Here is a 19,544-nt window from a genome sequence, read left to right as displayed (position 1 = left end):
AGAGTTAGAGTTAAAGTTAGAGTTAGAGTCAGAGTTAGAGTCAGAGTTAAAGTTAGAGTTAGAGTCAGAGTTAGAGTTAGAGTCAGAGTTAAAGTTAGAGTTAGAGTTAAAGTTAGAGTTAGAGTCAGAGTCAGAGTTAGAGTTAGAGTCAGAGTTAAAGTTAGAGTCAGAGTCAGAGTTAGAGTTAAAGTTAGAGTTAAAGTTAAAGTTAGAGTTAGAGTCAGAGTCAGAGTTAGAGTCAGAGTTAGAGTTAGAGTCAGAGTTAAAGTTAGAGTTAAAGTTAGAGTTAGAGTTAGAGTCAGAGTTAAAGTTAGTGTTAGAGTTAAAGTTAGAGTCAGAGTTAGAGTCAGAGTTAAAGTTAGAGTTAGAGTTAAAGTTAGAGTTAGAGTCAGAGTTAGAGTCAGAGTTAGAGTCAGAGTTAAAGTTAGAGTTAGAGTCAGAGTTAAAGTTAGAGTTAGAGTCAGTCAGAGTTAGAGTTAAAGTTAGAGTTAGAGTTAAAGTTAGAGTTAGAGTCAGAGTTAGAGTCAGAGTTAGAGTTAGAGTCAGAGTTAAAGTTAGAGTTAAAGTTAGAGTTAGAGTCAGAGTTAGAGTCAGAGTTAAAGTCAGAGTTAAAGTTAGAGTTAGAGTTAAAGTTAGAGTCAGAGTCAGAGTTAGAGTCAGAGTTAGAGTCAGAGTTAAAGTTAGAGTTAGAGTCAGAGTTAGAGTTAAGAGTCAGAGTTAAAGTTAGAGTTAAAGTTAGAGTTAGAGTCAGAGTTAGAGTCAGAGTTAAAGTTAGAGTTAGAGTCAGAGTTAGAGTTAGAGTCAGAGTTAAAGTTAGAGTTAAAGTTAGAGTTAGAGTCAGAGTTAGAGTTAAAGTTAGAGTCAGAGTTAAAGTTAGAGTCAGAGTTAGAGTCAGAGTTAAAGTTAGAGTCAGAGTCAGAGTTAGAGTCAGAGTTAGAGTCAGAGTTAAAGTTAGAGTTAAAGTTAGAGTTAGAGTCAGAGTTAGAGTCAGAGTTAAAGTTAGAGTTAGAGTTAAAGTTAGAGTTAGAGTCAGAGTTAAAGTTAGAGTCAGAGTTAAAGTTAGAGTCAGAGTTAGAGTTAGAGTTAAAGTTAGAGTTAAAGTTAGAGTTAGAGTCAGAGTTAAAGTTAGAGTTAGAGTTAAAGTTAGAGTTAGAGTCAGAGTCAGAGTTAGAGTTAAAGTTAGAGTTAGAGTCAGAGTTAGAGTCAGAGTTAGAGTTAGAGTCAGAGTTAAAGTTAAAGTTAGAGTTAGAGTTAAAGTTAGAGTTAGAGTCAGAGTTAGAGTCAGAGTTAGAGTCAGAGTTAAAGTTAGAGTTAGAGTCAGAGTTAGAGTTAGAGTTAAAGTTAGAGTTAGAGTCAGAGTTAGAGTCAGAGTTAGAGTTAGAGTCAGAGTTAAAGTTAGAGTTAGAGTTAAAGTTAGAGTCAGAGTTAGAGTTAGAGTCAGAGTTAAAGTTAGAGTTAGAGTTAAAGTTAGAGTTAGAGTCAGAGTTAGAGTCAGAGTTAGAGTCAGAGTTAAAGTTAGAGTTAGAGTCAGAGTTAGAGTCAGAGTTAAAGTTAGAGTTAGAGTTAAAGTTAGAGTTAGAGTCAGAGTTAGAGTCAGAGTTAGAGTCAGAGTTAGAGTTAAAGTTAGAGTTAGAGTCAGAGTTAGATTTAAAGTTAGAGTCAGAGTTAAAGTTAGAGTCAGAGTTAGAGTTAGAGTCAGAGTTAAAGTTAGAGTTAGAGTTAAAGTTAGAGTTAGAGTCAGAGTTAAAGTTAGAGTTAAAGTTAGAGTCAGAGTCAGAGTTAGAGTTAAAGTTAGAGTTAAAGTTAGAGTTAGAGTCAGAGTTAGAGTTAAAGTTAGAGTTAGAGTTTAAGTTAGAGTTAGAGTTAGAGTTAAAGTCAGAGTCAGAGTTAAAGTTAGAGTTAAAGTCAGAGTTAGAGTTACAGTTAGAGTCAGAGTTAGGAATGAAAGCATGTGACACATCCAACTACACAACACACAGATGAGGAAAATGAACTCATTCAACGGTTCAGAAATAAAGTGAACACTGTCATGTGTCTGTGACAGAACATGACTCCAGTCTGTGTTTATCATGTGTGTGACAGACTGAAGGACTGTCTGTGGTGAATGAAGTCAGTATTTTTGGATCAGTTTGATTGATTATTGATAGTGATGCTGAATCTGCCTGTATGTGTGTGGACCTGCACTGGTTCTGTCAGGATCTAAATGGAAACTCAGCTGGAAAAGAACACATTTTACACCAGGTCAATTTAATCAAACACATCCCATAATTTAAAGGTTTGTAACACCAACATCCCATCAATAACAATAATGATTATGTATGTTTATTTATCTGTATGTTTAGATTATGTATACATTATTATTTATCTGTATATTTAGATTATGTATATATGTTATTTATCTGTATGTTTAGATTATGTATATATGTTTATTTATCTGTATGTTTAGATTATGCATATATGTTTATTTATCTGTATGTTTAGATTATGTATATATGTTTATCTGTATGTTTAGATTATGTATATATGTTTATTTATCTGTATGTTTAGATTATGTATATATGTTTATTTATCTGTATGTTTAGATTATGTATATATTATTATTTATCTGTATGTTTAGATTATATATATGTTTATTTATCTGTATGTTTATATTATGTATATATGTTTATTTATCTGTATGTTTAGATTATGTATATGTTATTTATCTGTATGTTTAGATTATGTATATATGTTATTTATCTGTATGTTTAGGTTATGTATATATGTTATTTATCTGTATGTTTAGGTTATGTATATATGTTATTTATCTGTATGTTTAGATTATGTATATATGTTATTTATCTGTATGTTTAGGTTATGTATATATGTTATTTATCTGTATGTTTAGATTATGTATATATGTTTATTTATCTGTATGTTTAGATTATGTATATATGTTTATTTATCTGTATGTTTAGATTATGTATATATGTTTATCTGTATGTTTATATTATGTATATATGTTTATTTATCTGTATGTTTATATTATGTATATATGTTTATTTATCTGTATGTTTAGATTATGTATATATTATTATTTATCTGTATGTTTAGATTATGTATATATGTTTATTTATCTGTATGTTTAGATTATGTATATATGTTTATTTATCTGTATGTTTAGATTATGTATATATGTTTATTTATCTGTATGTTTAGATTATGTATATATGTTATTTATCTGTATGTTTAGATTATGTATATATGTTATTTATCTGTATGTTTAGGTTATGTATGTATGTTTATTTATCTGTATGTTTAGATTATGTATATATGTTTATTTATCTGTATGTTTAGATTATGTATATATGTTATTTATCTGTATGTTTAGGTTATGTATATATGTTATTTATCTGTATGTTTAGATTATGTATGTATGTTTATTTATCTGTATGTTTAGATTATGTATATATGTTTATTTATCTGTATGTTTAGATTATGTATATATGTTTATCTGTATGTTTAGATTATGTATATATGTTTATTTATCTGTATGTTGTTATGGAAATGTTCAACTGATAACCCACACACAAAGAGGAGGAGAGAAAGTTAGAGTTAAAATAAATAAATGCATTTATTGAGAAGTCAATCACAGAGAAACTCTGTAAGTGAAGTCTGATTAAACAAGAGAAAACTAAAGATTATATAGAACCAAATCCAACCCCTCAAACTATGATGTCATTCCTTACGTACATCGTACCACCCCATACTACTCCTTCTCTGCTCCGTGAAGAGGTCATGATGACCTCTCCACTCTAACCTTGCTTGGATCCAATCTGGAGTGCAGGCGCCATCCTCTATCTACACATTCAGACATTTAGGTGTTTGGGTTTTAACTCAAGGCAAGAACTCCGTTCCTGGGTTGGGGGTGTTACAGAGTGGTAAACATCACACATAATGAATAATGACTCAGCATTAAAAGAAGATGTACTAACAGTATAAAATATAAAGAGTATAAAATATAAAAAGTAAATTTTTCCACCACATTTCCTCCCTTTTGATTATTCAACCGAATCAATCATGCAAAAACATAAAATTTACGTACGGGTATCAATAAATGATTATAAATGATTATCAACCCAAAGACAACCTAATTAAGCCATATTTCTCCAGATATTCTCCAGATAAATTATATGTAGCCAAATTTCCAGACTTTGTGTCTTTTTTCTTTTTAGATCAGGTTTGACATTGGAGGACAAATAGCAAAATACTATGAAAAAAATACTATAAACATCCACCCATGATCTATCTGCTTTTGGACATCAGTCAGAACAGTAATTTCCAGCTTCACAATTTTTGTTCATTTGACAGGATTACACGTTGCTTTCTTCATACACCATCAAATCATCATCAAGATCATCTAAGTCATCAAAATCATAATTATCATCATCATCATCAATCACTTCATGCTATACCATTCTAAAAGTACCAATCAGACTGCTAATCATTGAACGTATTATTTGAATGATGCAACAGGATAATCCGAGGAGTAATACAAACACACCAAAAATCACAGCAATAATTTTCATCAACATTGCCTTCCATCCCCCAGACAGCAGCCAGCCCCAAAAATCCCAGCCTGTTGTAGTGTATGCAGTGTTTTCCTCATGTAGGACTCGTCTAGGGTGATCAAACTGATTGTGGAAACATCAGGTACATAGGTACAACACTGGTCGCCAATAAGATGACAGACACCTCCCTTTTCAGCCAATAGGAGATCTAAAGCTGCCCTATTCTGTAATGCGACAGTGCGGAGAGCTTTCATCTCACTGGTCATTAAACCCCTGTTCAACAGATGCAGTGAGATTCTCTAGCTCCACAGAAAGTTCTTCTATGTACGAGACTAAACGAGCAGGGCCGTACATGGGAATAATACTGATTTCAAACTTATGGCCACCTGAAATCCGATCCCGTTTTACACAGGTGTGAGGCGGTGACATAACTGGGCTGATGGTCAATTTGGAGATAGCTGGAACCAAATAAGAGAGGTGACATGTACCTGCCCATCATGCTGGGAGATACAAATAAGAATGTTGACCACACATCCACACCATATCTGTAGGACAGCCATACCCATAATCAGAAGGAGTTAGAGCTACGGTGGCATTATATGTGGTAGTAACATTAAAAATAAAATAAAATAAAATAAAAATATGAGGTAATGCCGTGAGATTGTAAAGGACTATAACTGGAGAAAAGTAAATTTATCAGCCCTTTTTTCGCATGCTACCTTGAGAGTAATGTTACACCCAGATGTTGTCCCAAATTATACCGTGTGTGTTCTGTGACTGGGGAATGGAAGCAAAACTGTGGAGTGAAAAAAAGATTAGACAGATCTCTGAGCCGAAAAACAACATTTTTCTGTACCATAGTAATATTAGTGTCTCTAGAGAAATTTCTTGGATTTCTGAAGGAAGGTCACGTTGGGTCTCAACCCCAGCCAGGGGTACGCCGTGACAGACGGCCACTGTCCATTTTATCATTGTCAATAGTGTGTGATTGATCGAGAGAGGATAAGGAGCGAACAGAGTATCTTCATGTGAGCTGTGTGGCATCAAACTACACACATAGCATGACTGATTAGTGACACGTCGTGTCAGATCACGTGTCACTCGCCACCATGTGTTATCGCTAGTCGTGGTGATCAATGAGGTGGAGGTCACGTCTGTGACGTCCCCGAAGCTCCTCTGACCCTAGCTGTCCTCCAACAGACCAGGGCGCAAACAGGAATGTGATGCGGTGGTGAAGGATCAGATACCTGACAGAATGTGTCCATGTACCACATGTACAGGCACAGGAGGGTGATGCAGGTGACAGCTGACCCTTTGATCACCTCCATCGTCGTCGAATCAGTGTATGTGTGGGGCAGGGGGTCTTCAGTCACTCGCCAGTGACCAGGCAAAGGATAAGTGTATATGAGACGTCACTGGGGTCGTTACCACCGCTAGGTTTCAACCAGTGAGTCTTGTGAGTGTGGGTGCGTGATACAGCTGTGTCCAGCTCCGGTGTCCAGTCGTCCAGTCTACGCTGTCGATCGATGCTCCGGCCCGTCCTCGGCTGCAGCAGTTGGCGGTTCTCCCAGAAACCGCTTTCAGTGGATCGCGTGGATCCACATGGCACGTTCAGCAACCTTGACCACTGTGTGCGTCGTCAGGAGCACCTGGAAAGGGCCTCGCCACCTGCGCTGTTTCCAGTGCTTTCGTCTGAAGTCCCGAACCAGGATCCAATCCCCCGGCTGCAGCGGATGGAGCAGCCCCTCTGCAGGAACCGGTAGTGCTGATTTCACCAGTACCTGTACTTGAGATAGTTCAGAGGAGAGTTTTCTACACTAAGACACCATGTCATGCTCCAACAATGATGTCAACCCGGTTAGTTGGGGGCCTGGAGACCTGTATATGGGGTCTCCCAAACATAATCTCAAAAGGACTCAGCCCACTTCGACTCCTACGTCTCATTCTCATTTGCATGAGAACCAGAGGTAGGGCCTTGACCCAGTTAAGACCTGTTTCCTCACAACATTTAGCCAGTTTTGATTTTAGGGTGCTATTTTCCCTTTCAATAGCCCCCCCTGATTGTGGATGGTATGCACAGTGTGTTTTGAGGTCAAAACCTAGCATTTCCCCTAACTCAGTTAGTGCTGTGTTCACAAAGTGGGACCCATCGTCTGATGAGATCCTCCTTGGGATCCCCCAACAAAACAAAACAAAATTTCAGTTACCAAAGCCTTAGCCACTGCAGAGCTGTCTGCATGCTTTGCAGGAAAACATTTATCTAACATTCCTCCCTTAGACACATGATCTACGCCATGTGTCAGCTTAGCAAACCAGGGGAAGAAATGTTTGGGCAGACAAGGTCGTCCATCAGCTGCCTCAAGTGAAACAAAAGACACAAGCCTGTGAAGGACAACAAAGGAGAAGGTCATCAACATACTGTAAAGGAGCAACACCTGGTGGGAGGTCAAGGTGGGACAGCGAGTCGGCCAAAATCGAATTATAAATGGTTGGGGCCTCGCAATACCCCTGAGACATGCGCGTCCATGTGTACATTTTGTTTCTGAACTGAAACGCGAACCAATATTGGCTATCTGCATGCACGGGAACAGATGTGAACGCGTTCGAAAGGTCAATGACAGAAAAGTGAGATGCAGACGGCGGAATTTGTGATAAAATCGTGTGTGGATTTGGGACCGTGGGTATGCGTGGAACCACGGCTTTGTTTACCGCCTGTAGGTCTTGAATAAACCTCCATGTGTCTGGGTCAGGAGGGGTTCGCACTTTTTTCCACAGGAAAAATTGGGGTCCTGACCGGTGAATCAGGACATGGAACTATAATTCCCACATTCAAATAAGCTTAGAACTCGGACTGTTTTTGACATGGCCTGTAATCAGATCGCGGGGTAATGATGACCGGTGGGCAGTTTCGGACGAGACCCACATCATGTGGACCAGTAGCCCAGACACCAGGTGGGATATCAGCCAGTTTGGGTGGCACGGAGACGGGTGAGAGGCCTGTGGGAGATGTAGACATACAGGTGAGCTGAGCGCTTCATCATTTAACAACTGTACAGTTTTCTGACAGTGAAACACTGATATCATGCTCTGTCTGTATACCCCCAGTCGGGGAGCGAACATGATGGCCGGGTCAGAGGTGGGACACAAATCTGACACCTGCAAGGCCTTTTCCACAAACGGGCCCACGTCTTTCCAATCTGCATGGCATGGTTTGGAAAGAGCAACATGCGTGGTGCAGCACCAAGCCTGTAAAAAGAATGTTGATTATCAGTCAGTGACACAGACAATGCACAAAAAATATGAATCCCAAAACATGTAACCAGTTGTGAGCTTATCAGACTCTGTGTGAAAAAACTTTTCCTCATATGTGGGGTCAGGGCCTCCAGGACTGAAATGAGAAGCACACTATAAATCATTTGGGGGTGAGACATAAGCGCCAGGCTGAAGTCTGCTGTCACTTAGCTCGACCCATTTTTCTGTAATTTGGGGGGAACAGACTTTCCAGTGGTATACAGAATCTGGTAACCCAGCAGCATACCTAACCATTGTGTGTGCGTACACACAATGTGAGTGGAGATCTGTGCCTGCGACTGTGTTTTGTTGAGTTATCGTTAACCCCTCTGGACCCGATTCAAGTTTTACCCCCAATTTGCACATCAAATCCCGCCCACACAAATTAATGGGACAGACGGGTGCGAGTAAAAAAAGAATGTTAGAAAGTACATTCTTGTGAAACACATGTCAACGGAACAGTAAAGCTCTCTCTGTCCTGTTTACCACCAGCCGACACAGAAATAATAGTTTTTCCACTCAACTTTAGTGCAGGTGTTAAGTCTACATGTCTGATCACAGAGTATGTAGCTCCACTATCTACTAAAAACAATAACTTAAACCTGCTTATAGTAAGATCAACCACAGGGAGCTTCTGATAGGAGTCAGTACACAGCTGAGCGTGTGTGTGTGTGTGTGTGTGTCACCTCCTCCTCCCTTGGGCAGTGCAGCAGAAGCTGTAGTGGCTGTGGAATCCGTGTCTGGAGACCCGCCCTCCAGGGCCGCGAGCCAATCCCCTGCCCCGTTCCCTCCACGTGGCTGTCTCCGCCCCGCCTTCTCTGTGGGCAGTCCCTTTTCCCATGTCCTGGTTGGCCACAGAGGTGGCCCTCCCCTCCACATGTCGGACCACAACTTTCCGGGTGTAGGTGGGCCTCGAGATATTCTGTACCGTACTAGTTTACTCGTGGACATTTTGCACCATACTAGTTTACTAGTGGACATTTTGCACCGTACTAGTTTACTAGTGGACATTCTGTACCGTACTAGTTTACTAGTGGACATTCTGTACCATACTAGTTTACTAGTGGACATTCTGTACCGTACTAGTTTACTAGTGGACATTTTGCACCATACTAGTTTACTAGTGGACATTTTTCACCGTACTAGTTTACTAGTGGACATTCTGTACCGTACTAGTTTACTAGTGGACATTTTGCACCATACTAGTTTACTAGTCGACATTTTTCACCATACTAGTTTACTAGTGGACATTCTGTACAGTACTAGTTTACTAGTGGATATTCTGTACAGTACTAGTTTACTAGTGGACATTCTGTACAGTACTAGTTTACTAGTGGATATTCTGTACAGTACTAGTTTACTAGTGGATATTCTGTACCGTACTAGTTTACTAGTGGACATTTTTTACCATACTAGTTTACTAGTGGACATTTTGCACCGTACTAGTTTACTAGTGGACATTCTGTACCGTACTAGTCTACTAGTGGACATTTTGCACCGTACTAGTTTACTAGTGGACATTCTGTACCGTACTAGTTTACTAGTGGACATTTTGCACCGTACTAGTTTACGAGTGGACATTCTGTACCGTACTAGTTTACTAGTGGACATTTTGCACCATACTAGTTTACTAGTGGACATTTTGCACCATACTAGTTTACTAGTGGACATTCTGTACCATACTAGTTTACTAGTGGACATTTTGCACCATACTAGTTTACTAGTGGACATTCTGTACAGTACTAGTTTACTAGTGGATATTCTGTACCGTACTTTTTTACTAGTGGACATTCTGTACCATACTAGTTTACTAGTGGACATTCTGTACCATACTAGTTTACTAGTGGACATTTTGCACAATACTAGTTTATTAGTGGACATTCTGTACCGTACTAGTTTACTAGTGGACATTCTGTACCATACTAGTTTACTAGTGGACATTTTGCACCATACTAGTTTACTGGTGGACATTTTGCACCATACTAGTTTACTAGTGGATATTCTGTACAGTACTAGTTTACTCGTGGACATTTTGCACCATACTAGTTTACTAGTGGATATTCTGCACCGTACTTTTTTACTAGTGGACATTCTGTACCATACTAGTTTACTAGTGGACATTCTGTACCATACTAGTTTACTAGTGGACATTTTGCACCATACTTGTTTATTAGTGGACATTCTGTACCGTACTAGTTTACTAGTGGACATTTTGCACCATACTAGTTTACTAGTGGACATTCTGTACCGTACTAGTTTACTAGTGGACATTTTGCATCATACTAGTTTACTAGTGGACATTCTGTACCGTACTAGTTTACTAGTGGACATTCTGTACCATACTAGTTTACATGTGGACATTTTGCACCATACTAGTTTACTAGTGGACATTCTGTACCATACTAGTTTACTAGTGGAGATTTTGCACCATACTAGTTTACTAGTGGACAATTTGCACCATACTAGTTTACTAGTGGACATTCTGTACCATACTAGTTTACTAGTGGACATTTTGCACCATACTAGTTTACTAGTGGATATTGTGTACCGTACTAGTTTACTACTGGACATTTTGCACCATACTAGTTTACTAGTGGACATTTTGCACCATACTAGTTTACTAGTGGACATTTTGGACCGTACTAGTTTACTAGTGGACATTCTGTACCGTACTAGTTTACTAGTGGACATTCTGTACTGTACTAGTTTACTAGTGGACATTTTGCACCGAACTAGTTTACTAGTGGACATTCTGTACCGTACTAGTTTACTAGTGGACATTTTTCACCATACTAGTTTACTAGTGGACATTCTGTACCATACTAGTTTACTAGTGGACATTTTGCACCATACTAGTTTACTAGTGGACATTCTGTACCATACTAGTTAACTAGTGGACATTTTGCACCATACTAGTTTACTAGTGGACATTTTGCACAATACTAGTTTACTAGTGGACATTCTGTACTATACTAGTTTACTAGTGGACATTTTGCACCATACTAGTTTACTAGTGGACATTTTGCACCATACTAGTTTACCAGTGGACATTCTGTACCATACTAGTTTACTAGTGGACATTTTCCACCATACTAGTTTACTAGTGGACATTTTGCACCATACTAGTTTACTAGTGGACATTCTGTACTATACTAGTTTACTAGTGGACATTTTGCACCATACTAGTTTACTAGTGGACATTTTGCACCATACTAGTTTACTAGTGGACATTTTGCACCATAGTAGTTATTAGTGGACATTTTGCACCATACTTGTTTACTAGTGGACATTTTGCACCGTACTAGTTTACTAGTGGACATTCTGTACCATACTAGTTTACTAGTGGACATTTTGCACCATACTAGTTTACTAGTGGACATTTTGCACCATACTAGTTTACTAGTGGACATTCTGTACCATACTAGTTTACTAGTGGACATTCTGTACCATACTAGTTTACTAGTGGAGATTTTGCACCATACTAGTTTACTAGTGGACATTTTGCACCATACTAGTTTACTAGTGGACATTCTGTACCATACTAGTTTACTAGTGGACATTTTGCACCATACTAGTTTACTAGTGGACATTGTGTACCGTACTAGTTTACTAGTGGACATTTTGCACCATACTAGTTTACTAGTGGACATTTTGCACCATACTAGTTTACTAGTGGACATTTTGGACCGTACTACTTTACTAGTGGACATTCTGTACCGTACTAGTTTACTAGTGGACATTCTGTACTGTACTAGTTTACTAGTGGACATTTTGCACCGAACTAGTTTACTAGTGGACATTCTGTACCGTACTAGTTTACTAGTGGACATTTTTCACCATACTAGTTTACTAGTGGACATTCTGTACCATACTAGTTTACTAGTGGACATTTTGCACCATACTAGTTTACTAGTGGACATTTTGCACCATACTAGTTTACTAGTGGACATTCTGTACTATACTAGTTTACTAGTGGACATTTTGCACCATACTAGTTTACTAGTGGACATTTTGCACCATACTAGTTTACCAGTGGACATTCTGTACCGTACTAGTTTACTAGTGGACATTCTGTACCATACTAGTTTACTAGTGGACATTTTCCACCATACTAGTTTACTAGTGGACATTTTGCACCATACTAGTTTACTAGTGGACATTCTGTACTATACTAGTTTACTAGTGGACATTTTGCACCATACTAGTTTACTAGTGGACATTTTGCACCATACTAGTTTACTAGTGGACATTTTGGACTGTACTAGTTTACTAGTGGACATTCTGTACCGTACTAGTTTACTAGTGGACATTCTGTACTGTACTAGTTTACTAGTGGACATTTTGCACCCAACTAGTTTACTAGTGGACATTCTGTACCGTACTAGTTTACTAGTGGACATTTTTCACCATACTAGTTTACTAGTGGACATTCTGTACCATACTAGTTTACTAGTGGACATTTTGCACCATACTAGTTTACTAGTGGACATTCTGTACCATACTAGTTTACTAGTGGACATTTTGCACCATACTAGTTTACTAGTGGACATTTTGCACCATACTAGTTTACTAGTGGACATTCTGTACTATACTAGTTTACTAGTGGACATTTTGCACCATACTAGTTTACTAGTGGACATTTTGCACCATACTAGTTTACCAGTGGACATTCTGTACCGTACTAGTTTACTAGTGGACATTCTGTACCATACTAGTTTACTAGTGGACATTTTCCACCATACTAGTTTACTAGTGGACATTTTGCACCATACTAGTTTACTAGTGGACATTCTGTACTATACTAGTTTACTAGTGGACATTTTGGACTGTACTAGTTTACTAGTGGACATTCTGTACCGTACTAGTTTACTAGTGGACATTCTGTACTGTACTAGTTTACTAGTGGACATTTTGCACCCAACTAGTTTACTAGTGGACATTCTGTACCGTACTAGTTTACTAGTGGACATTTTTCACCATACTAGTTTACTAGTGGACATTCTGTACCATACTAGTTTACTAGTGGACATTTTGCACCATACTAGTTTACTAGTGGACATTCTGTACCGTACTAGTTTACTAGTGGACATTCTGTACTGTACTAGTTTACTAGTGGACATTTTGCACCCAACTAGTTTACTAGTGGACATTCTGTACCGTACTAGTTTACTAGTGGACATTTTTCACCATACTAGTTTACTAGTGGACATTCTGTACCATACTAGTTTACTAGTGGACATTTTGCACCATACTAGTTTACTAGTGGACATTCTGTACCATACTAGTTTACTAGTGGACATTTTGCACCATACTAGTTTACTAGTGGACATTTTGCACCATACTAGTTTACTAGTGGACATTCTGTACTATACTAGTTTACTAGTGGACATTTTGCACCATACTAGTTTACTAGTGGACATTTTGCACCATACTAGTTTACCAGTGGACATTCTGTACCGTACTAGTTTACTAGTGGACATTCTGTACCATACTAGTTTACTAGTGGACATTTTCCACCATACTAGTTTACTAGTGGACATTTTGCACCATACTAGTTTACTAGTGGACATTCTGTACTATACTAGTTTACTAGTGGACATTTTGCACCATACTAGTTTACTAGTGGACATTTTGCACCATACTCGTTTACTAGTGGACATTTTGTACCGTACTAGTTTACTAGTGGACATTCTGTACCATACTAGTTTACTAGTGGACATTTTGCACCATACTAGTTTACTAGTGGACATTCTGTACCGTACTAGTTTACTAGTGGACATTCTTTACCATACTAGTTTACTAGTGGATATTCTGTAAAGTACTAGTTTACTAGTGGATATTCTGTACCATACTAGTTTACTAGTGGACATTTTGCACCATACTAGTTTACTAGTGGACATTTTTCACCATACTAGTTTACTAGTGGACATTTTGTACCATACTAGTTTACTAGTGGACATTCTGTACCATGCTAGTTTACTAGTGGACATTTTGCACCATACTAGTTTACTAGTGGACATTTTGCACCATACTAGTTTACCAGTGGACATTCTGTACCATACTAGTTTACTAGTGGACATTCTGTACCATACTAGTTTACTAGTGGACATTTTGCACCATACTAGTTTACTAGTGGACATTTTGCACCATACTAGTTTACTATTCAATTTTCAATTCAACTTTATTTGTATAGCCCAATATCACAACAAGGTTATCTCAAAGGGCTTTACAGAGTCAGTTAGAGTAAACAACAGTCAAATGAACAGCAAGAAAATGAGTAGTGTCCAGGGCATCCCCCGTCCTTAGACCCTCCTTCTCGGCAAGGAAAAACTCAAAACCCAGTGGGAAAAGGGAGAAACCTCGGGGAGAACCACAGTGAAGGAGAGATCCACTCCCATGGACGGACAGGCTATAGATGCACCAGGACTGATGGACGTCCATTTGCAGATGTAGTTCTAGTCTACAAGGATGCAGTAGGGTGGACACATGGGGGGTCCATCCCGCTGGATGAGACAGGCAGGGGCGAGGAGGCCCATCCACAGTGGTGAGGCCGAGGACGTCCATCCAGACAGGTGGGGGAGGGGGTCAGGACACAGGACAGGGCAGGACACAGATGGGTCAGCGCAGATCCTGCCATCATTGGCTCCCAAGTGGTTACAACTGAAAAAGTAGCCACTCCCCCGGAGGGGAGTGGGGAAAGGGGACATCGGGTGAATAGCACTGCACAAACTAAGTTGGCTAAATATTAAAAATATAAGTGCAGACCAGAATGGTACGTAGAACCAGAAACAGGAGATAGGACTCAGTGCCTGTACTTCCCCCAGCATTCTTGCTCCTAGGGCAGCTTAGACTGAACTGTGGGTTTAGTCTGGTTTGAACTAGCCTGACCATAAGCTTTTTCAAATAGGAATGTTTTTAGCCTGACCTTAAATGTAGAGACTGTGTCGGCCTCTTTAATGTTAACTGGAAGCTGATTCCATAAAACAGGAGCTTGGTAACTAAAGGCTCTAGCTCCTACTGTACTTTTACAGACCCTGGGAACTACCAGTAGACCTGCATTCTGAGAACGAAGGGTTCTGTTGGGATGGTACGGCATCAGAGCATCTCTGAGATAAGAGGGGCCCATACCATTAATGGTCTTGTATGTGAGGAGGAGGATTTTGAATCTAATTCTAAACTCAATTGGAAGCCAGTGAAGGGCTTGGAGCACAGGGGTGATGTGTTCTCTTCTATTTGTTCCTGTTAGTAGTCTCGCTGCCGCGTTCTGAACCAGTTGATAACTTTTTAGAGAGCTTTTAGGACATGCTACGAGAAGGGAGTTGCAGTGATCTAATCTAGATGTAACAAACGCATGAACTAATTTTTCTGCATCATTTTTAGAAAGAATATTTCTAATTTTGGCTATGTTGCGCAGGTGGAAGAAGGCGGTTCTGCAGGCTTGGTTAATATGTGGTTTAAATGATAGATCTGGGTCAAATAGAACTCCTAGGTTTCTAACTGTGGTGCTAGAGGCTACACTCACATTGTCCAGAGTGACTATCTGGTCAGATAGGGAGTCTCTTGCATTTTTAGGGCCTATTATAATGACCTCTGTTTTTTCAGGGTTAAGTAAAAGATAATTAGCGCTCATCCAGGTTTTAATGTCACGGACACAGGAACTTAGTTTATCTACTTGTCTGGTCTGATCAGGTTTAATCGATAAATACAGTTGTGTATCATCTGCGTAACAGTGAAACTTAATGCCATGTTTTCTAATAATGTTACCTAAAGGCAGCATGTATAGTGTAAACAAAATGGGCCCGAGGACCGACCCTTGTGGCACGCCGCAACTAACTCTGGAATATGTTGATGATTGTTGGTTTACATTAACAAACTGGTACCTATTAGATAAATAGGATTTAAACCAGCAGAGGGCTGCTCCTCTAATGCCTATGTCCCATTCTAATCTCTGCAGTAAGATACTGTGGTCGATAGTGTCAAAAGCTGCACTCAGGTCCAATAAGACCAGGATCGAGACCAAACCATCGTCAGCAGCTAATAACAAGTCATTGGTTACTTTGACTAATGCGGTTTCAGTGCTATGATGAGCACGAAAGCCAGACTGGAAGTGTTCAAATAAACTATTGTCCTGTAAATGCTGACACAGCTGTTTAACTACCACTCTTTCAAGAACTTTTGAGAGGAAGGGTAAATTAGATATAGGTCTGTAACTGACCAGGAGGTCAGGATCTAGAGTAGGTTTTTTCAGAAGTGGTTTAATAACTGCAAATTTAAAAGATTGTGGCACGTAGCCAGTAACTAGTGAGGTATTAATTATAGTTAGAATTGTGTCAATAGTTAGGGGCAGAGTCTGTTTAAAAAGTTTGGTTGGGATCGGGTCTAAGAGGCAGGTCGATGGTTTGGAGGACATAATGATAGATGCTACATCAGCTCCATCTACAGTAGTGAAATTATCTAACATTGTAGGGGGGTTTAGAAGAGATTCTTGGTTAGTAGCCTGTGCTTTGTCAGACCTAATATTTGGAAGTAGTTCATCTATTTTGTTCCTAATAGTTGAGATTTTATCGTTAAAGAATTGTAGGAAGTCATCACAGCTGAGAGTAAGTGGGATAGAGGGTTCTACTGAACTGTGACTGTTTGTCAGCCTGGCTACAGCGCTGAACAGGAATCTAGGGTTATTCTTGTTTTTCTCGATTAAGGATGAGTAGTAACTAGTTTTAGCCGTACGCAGGGCCTGCTTATAGGCCAATAAGCTGTTTTTCCAGGCACTAAAAGAATGCTCTGAGCTGGAACGGCGCCATAGCCTCTCTAATTTACGTGCTGCTTGTTTAAAGGAACGTGTTTCGGCATTATACCAAGGAGAAGCTGGCCTTGGCTTAACAATCCTCGGCTTGAGGGGGGCAACTACATCCAGAGCAGTCTGTAGTGTGAGCATGGCACTATCAACAAACTCATCACATGCAGCAGGACTAGACATGTTCTCTACATAATCAGACAACAGGGAAGGAAATATTGGCTGAATTATCTCTCTATACCTTGAGACAGAATGATCACATAACGTCCTTTTCATCTGAGCTTTAATCACAGGTGTAGACTTATCCTCAAGCACAAACTGAAAGGTAATTAAAAAGTGGTCTGAGAGTAAGGGGTTATGGGGGAGGACAACAAGGTCACTAATCTCAATACCATATGTTAAGATCAGATCCAGGGTGTGCTTGTGACGGTGAGTTGGTTTATTTACATTTGAACAAAGCCAATCCCATCTAATAGGCCACTAAAAGCTCCACTAAAAGAGTCATTGTCATTATAAACATAAATGTTAAAGTCCCCAACTATTAAAATCCTATCCCAGTTTAACACTACAGTGGATAAAAAGTCAGAGAATTCTGATAAAAACTGTGAGTAAGGACCAGGAGGGCGATAGACCACTACAAATAGAACTGTTTTTTTGTTTTTCCAATTGGGATCAGTAATTGACAGAAATAAACTTTCAAAGGATTGATAAGTGTGATTAGTTTTAGGGTTCAGACCTAAACTAGAGTGTGAAATTACTGCCACTCCTCCACCTCGACCAGTGCTTCTAGCTGTGTGAAAGTTCACATGACTTGGTGGCGTGGATTCATTTAGTCTCACATATTCGTTTTGCTGAAGCCAGGTTTCTGTCAGAGCCAAAATATCAATTTTATGGTCACCAATTAAGTCATTTAATAACAGAGATTTGGATGAAATAGACCTAATGTTTAGTAATCCACATTTAATATGTTATTAGATGTCCTTTTAATTTGACTTTTAATTTGACTGCAATCCGGAACTATTTGTATTAAATATTTGGTCTCACTCCTAAAGTCTCTATAGGGTTAGGTTTTTGAGTCTCTACTACACGAGGAACAGACACAGTCTCTATCTTCTTTCCTAAACACTGGATGTGTGACAGCTCGGGAGGAAGTGAGTGATTAACAGAGAAGTGTTTTACACTACAACTCTGCTCCCGGGCCCCCACTCTGAAGGGTCACTTTGGAAGACAAAGGCTAGCGGCCAGATTGTGAGCTAAAAGACAGGCACCCTCCCAAGTGGGATGTACGCCGTCTCTGCGAATGAGCCCGGGCTTTCCCCAGAACGCACGCCAATTGTCAATAAAAACAATGTCGTTTTCTGGGCACCATCTAGACAACCAGCAGTTAAATGATGAGAACCTAGAGTACATCTCATCATTGACCAAATTGGGCAGGGGTCCAGAGAATACTACGGTGTCAGCCATCGACCTAGCAAGTTTACACACCGAGGCTACATTCAATTTAAGAACCTCAGATTGTCTCCGCCGGGCGTCGTTACCACCTGCGTGAATAACGATCCGGCGAAACCTAGTCCTACTCTGCTGTAAAAGCCTAAGGTTTCCTTCGATGTCACCGACTCTGGCCCCTGGGTAACACCTGACAGACACCGCTGGGAGCTTCACGTCTCTGACTATGGAGCTGCCAATTACGAGTGTATCCGGTTCAGCCGGTGTGTCGCTGAGGGGATCAAACCTATTACAGACGGGAAGCTGTTGGTGCACTAAGTTTTTGCGTTTAGCACTGCGCTTCCCCCGTACTGTCACAAATCCGTCCCTGGTCTCTCCCGGCTGCACGGGACTCGCTGGGGGGCTAACCACGCTAACATTCCTGCTACTACAAGCACGACCTGCGGTCCCTGCTGCTACCTGGGTATAGCTAGGTTTAGCCTTAGCCTCCAAAGTGCAGAGCCGTGCTTCTAACTCAGAAACCCTGGCCTCCAACCCTGACACTAAACTACACTTCCTACAGCTGCTTCTATCCTCAGTAAAGGAGGCAGGGAGCTCACTATACATACAGCACACTGAGCAGAACAGACGGGAAGAAGGTGAAGGCAGAGGGCTAGCCATAGCTCGGTTAAGCAAGGCTAGCGGAGCTAAAAGGAAAAGTTGTTTTTAATCTATGAACAAACTTTAAACAAACTTTTTAGCTAGGATCAGATGTTATTGTTGGCTCCGGGTGTGTACTGAGCCAACCAGAGACTAAATTTAACCAAGTATTAAGTTAAATCGTGGAATAAAAACGACTGAAGAGCACTAGGAAAAGAGCGACTGGCGGCAACGCAACAAGCAAACAATACACTCACCGGACGTGACGTCAGCAGGTAGTAAGAGGTAACATTCTGTACCGCACTAGTTTACTAGTGGACGATTTGCACCTTACTCGTTTACTAGTGGACATTCTGTACCATACTAGTTTACTAGTGGACATTTTGCACCATACTAGTTTACTAGTGGACATTTTGCACCGTACTAGTTTACGAGTGGACATTCTGTACCGTACTAGTTTACTAGTGGACATTCTGTACCGTACTAGTTTACTAGTGGACATTCTGTACCGCACTAGTTTACTAGTGGACGATTTGCACCTTACTCGTTTACTAGTGGACATTTGCACCATACTAGTTTACTAGTGGACATTTTGCACCGTACTAGTTTAGTAGTGGATATTCGGTACCGTACTAGTTTACTAGTGGATATTCGGTACCGTACTAGTTTACTAGTGGATATTCTGTACCGTACTAGTTTACTAGTGGACATTCTGTACCATACTAGTTTACTAGTGGACATTTTGCACCATAGTAGTTATTAGTGGACATTTTGCACCATACTTGTTTACTAGTGGACATTTTGCACCGTACTAGTTTACTAGT

General features: G+C 39.8%; 1 protein-coding gene across 1 annotated transcript; it reads right to left on the bottom strand.

Moving 5' to 3' along the window:
* Window positions 1-17,672: 17,672 nt before the first annotated feature.
* On the bottom strand, window positions 17,673-18,989 carry LOC115415946 (uncharacterized). Its single transcript, XM_030129628.1, has one exon. It carries the CDS (start codon window positions 18,739-18,741, stop codon window positions 17,851-17,853), a length of 891 nt encoding a protein of 296 aa, XP_029985488.1. The 5' UTR covers window positions 18,742-18,989; the 3' UTR covers window positions 17,673-17,850.
* Window positions 18,990-19,544: the final 555 nt, after the last annotated feature.

The sequence above is a fragment of the Sphaeramia orbicularis genome, unplaced genomic scaffold (assembly GCF_902148855.1).
Source record: "Sphaeramia orbicularis unplaced genomic scaffold, fSphaOr1.1, whole genome shotgun sequence".
Classification (NCBI taxonomy): domain Eukaryota; kingdom Metazoa; phylum Chordata; class Actinopteri; order Kurtiformes; family Apogonidae; genus Sphaeramia; species Sphaeramia orbicularis.
This window is presented reverse-complemented; position numbering and strand designations above follow the sequence as displayed.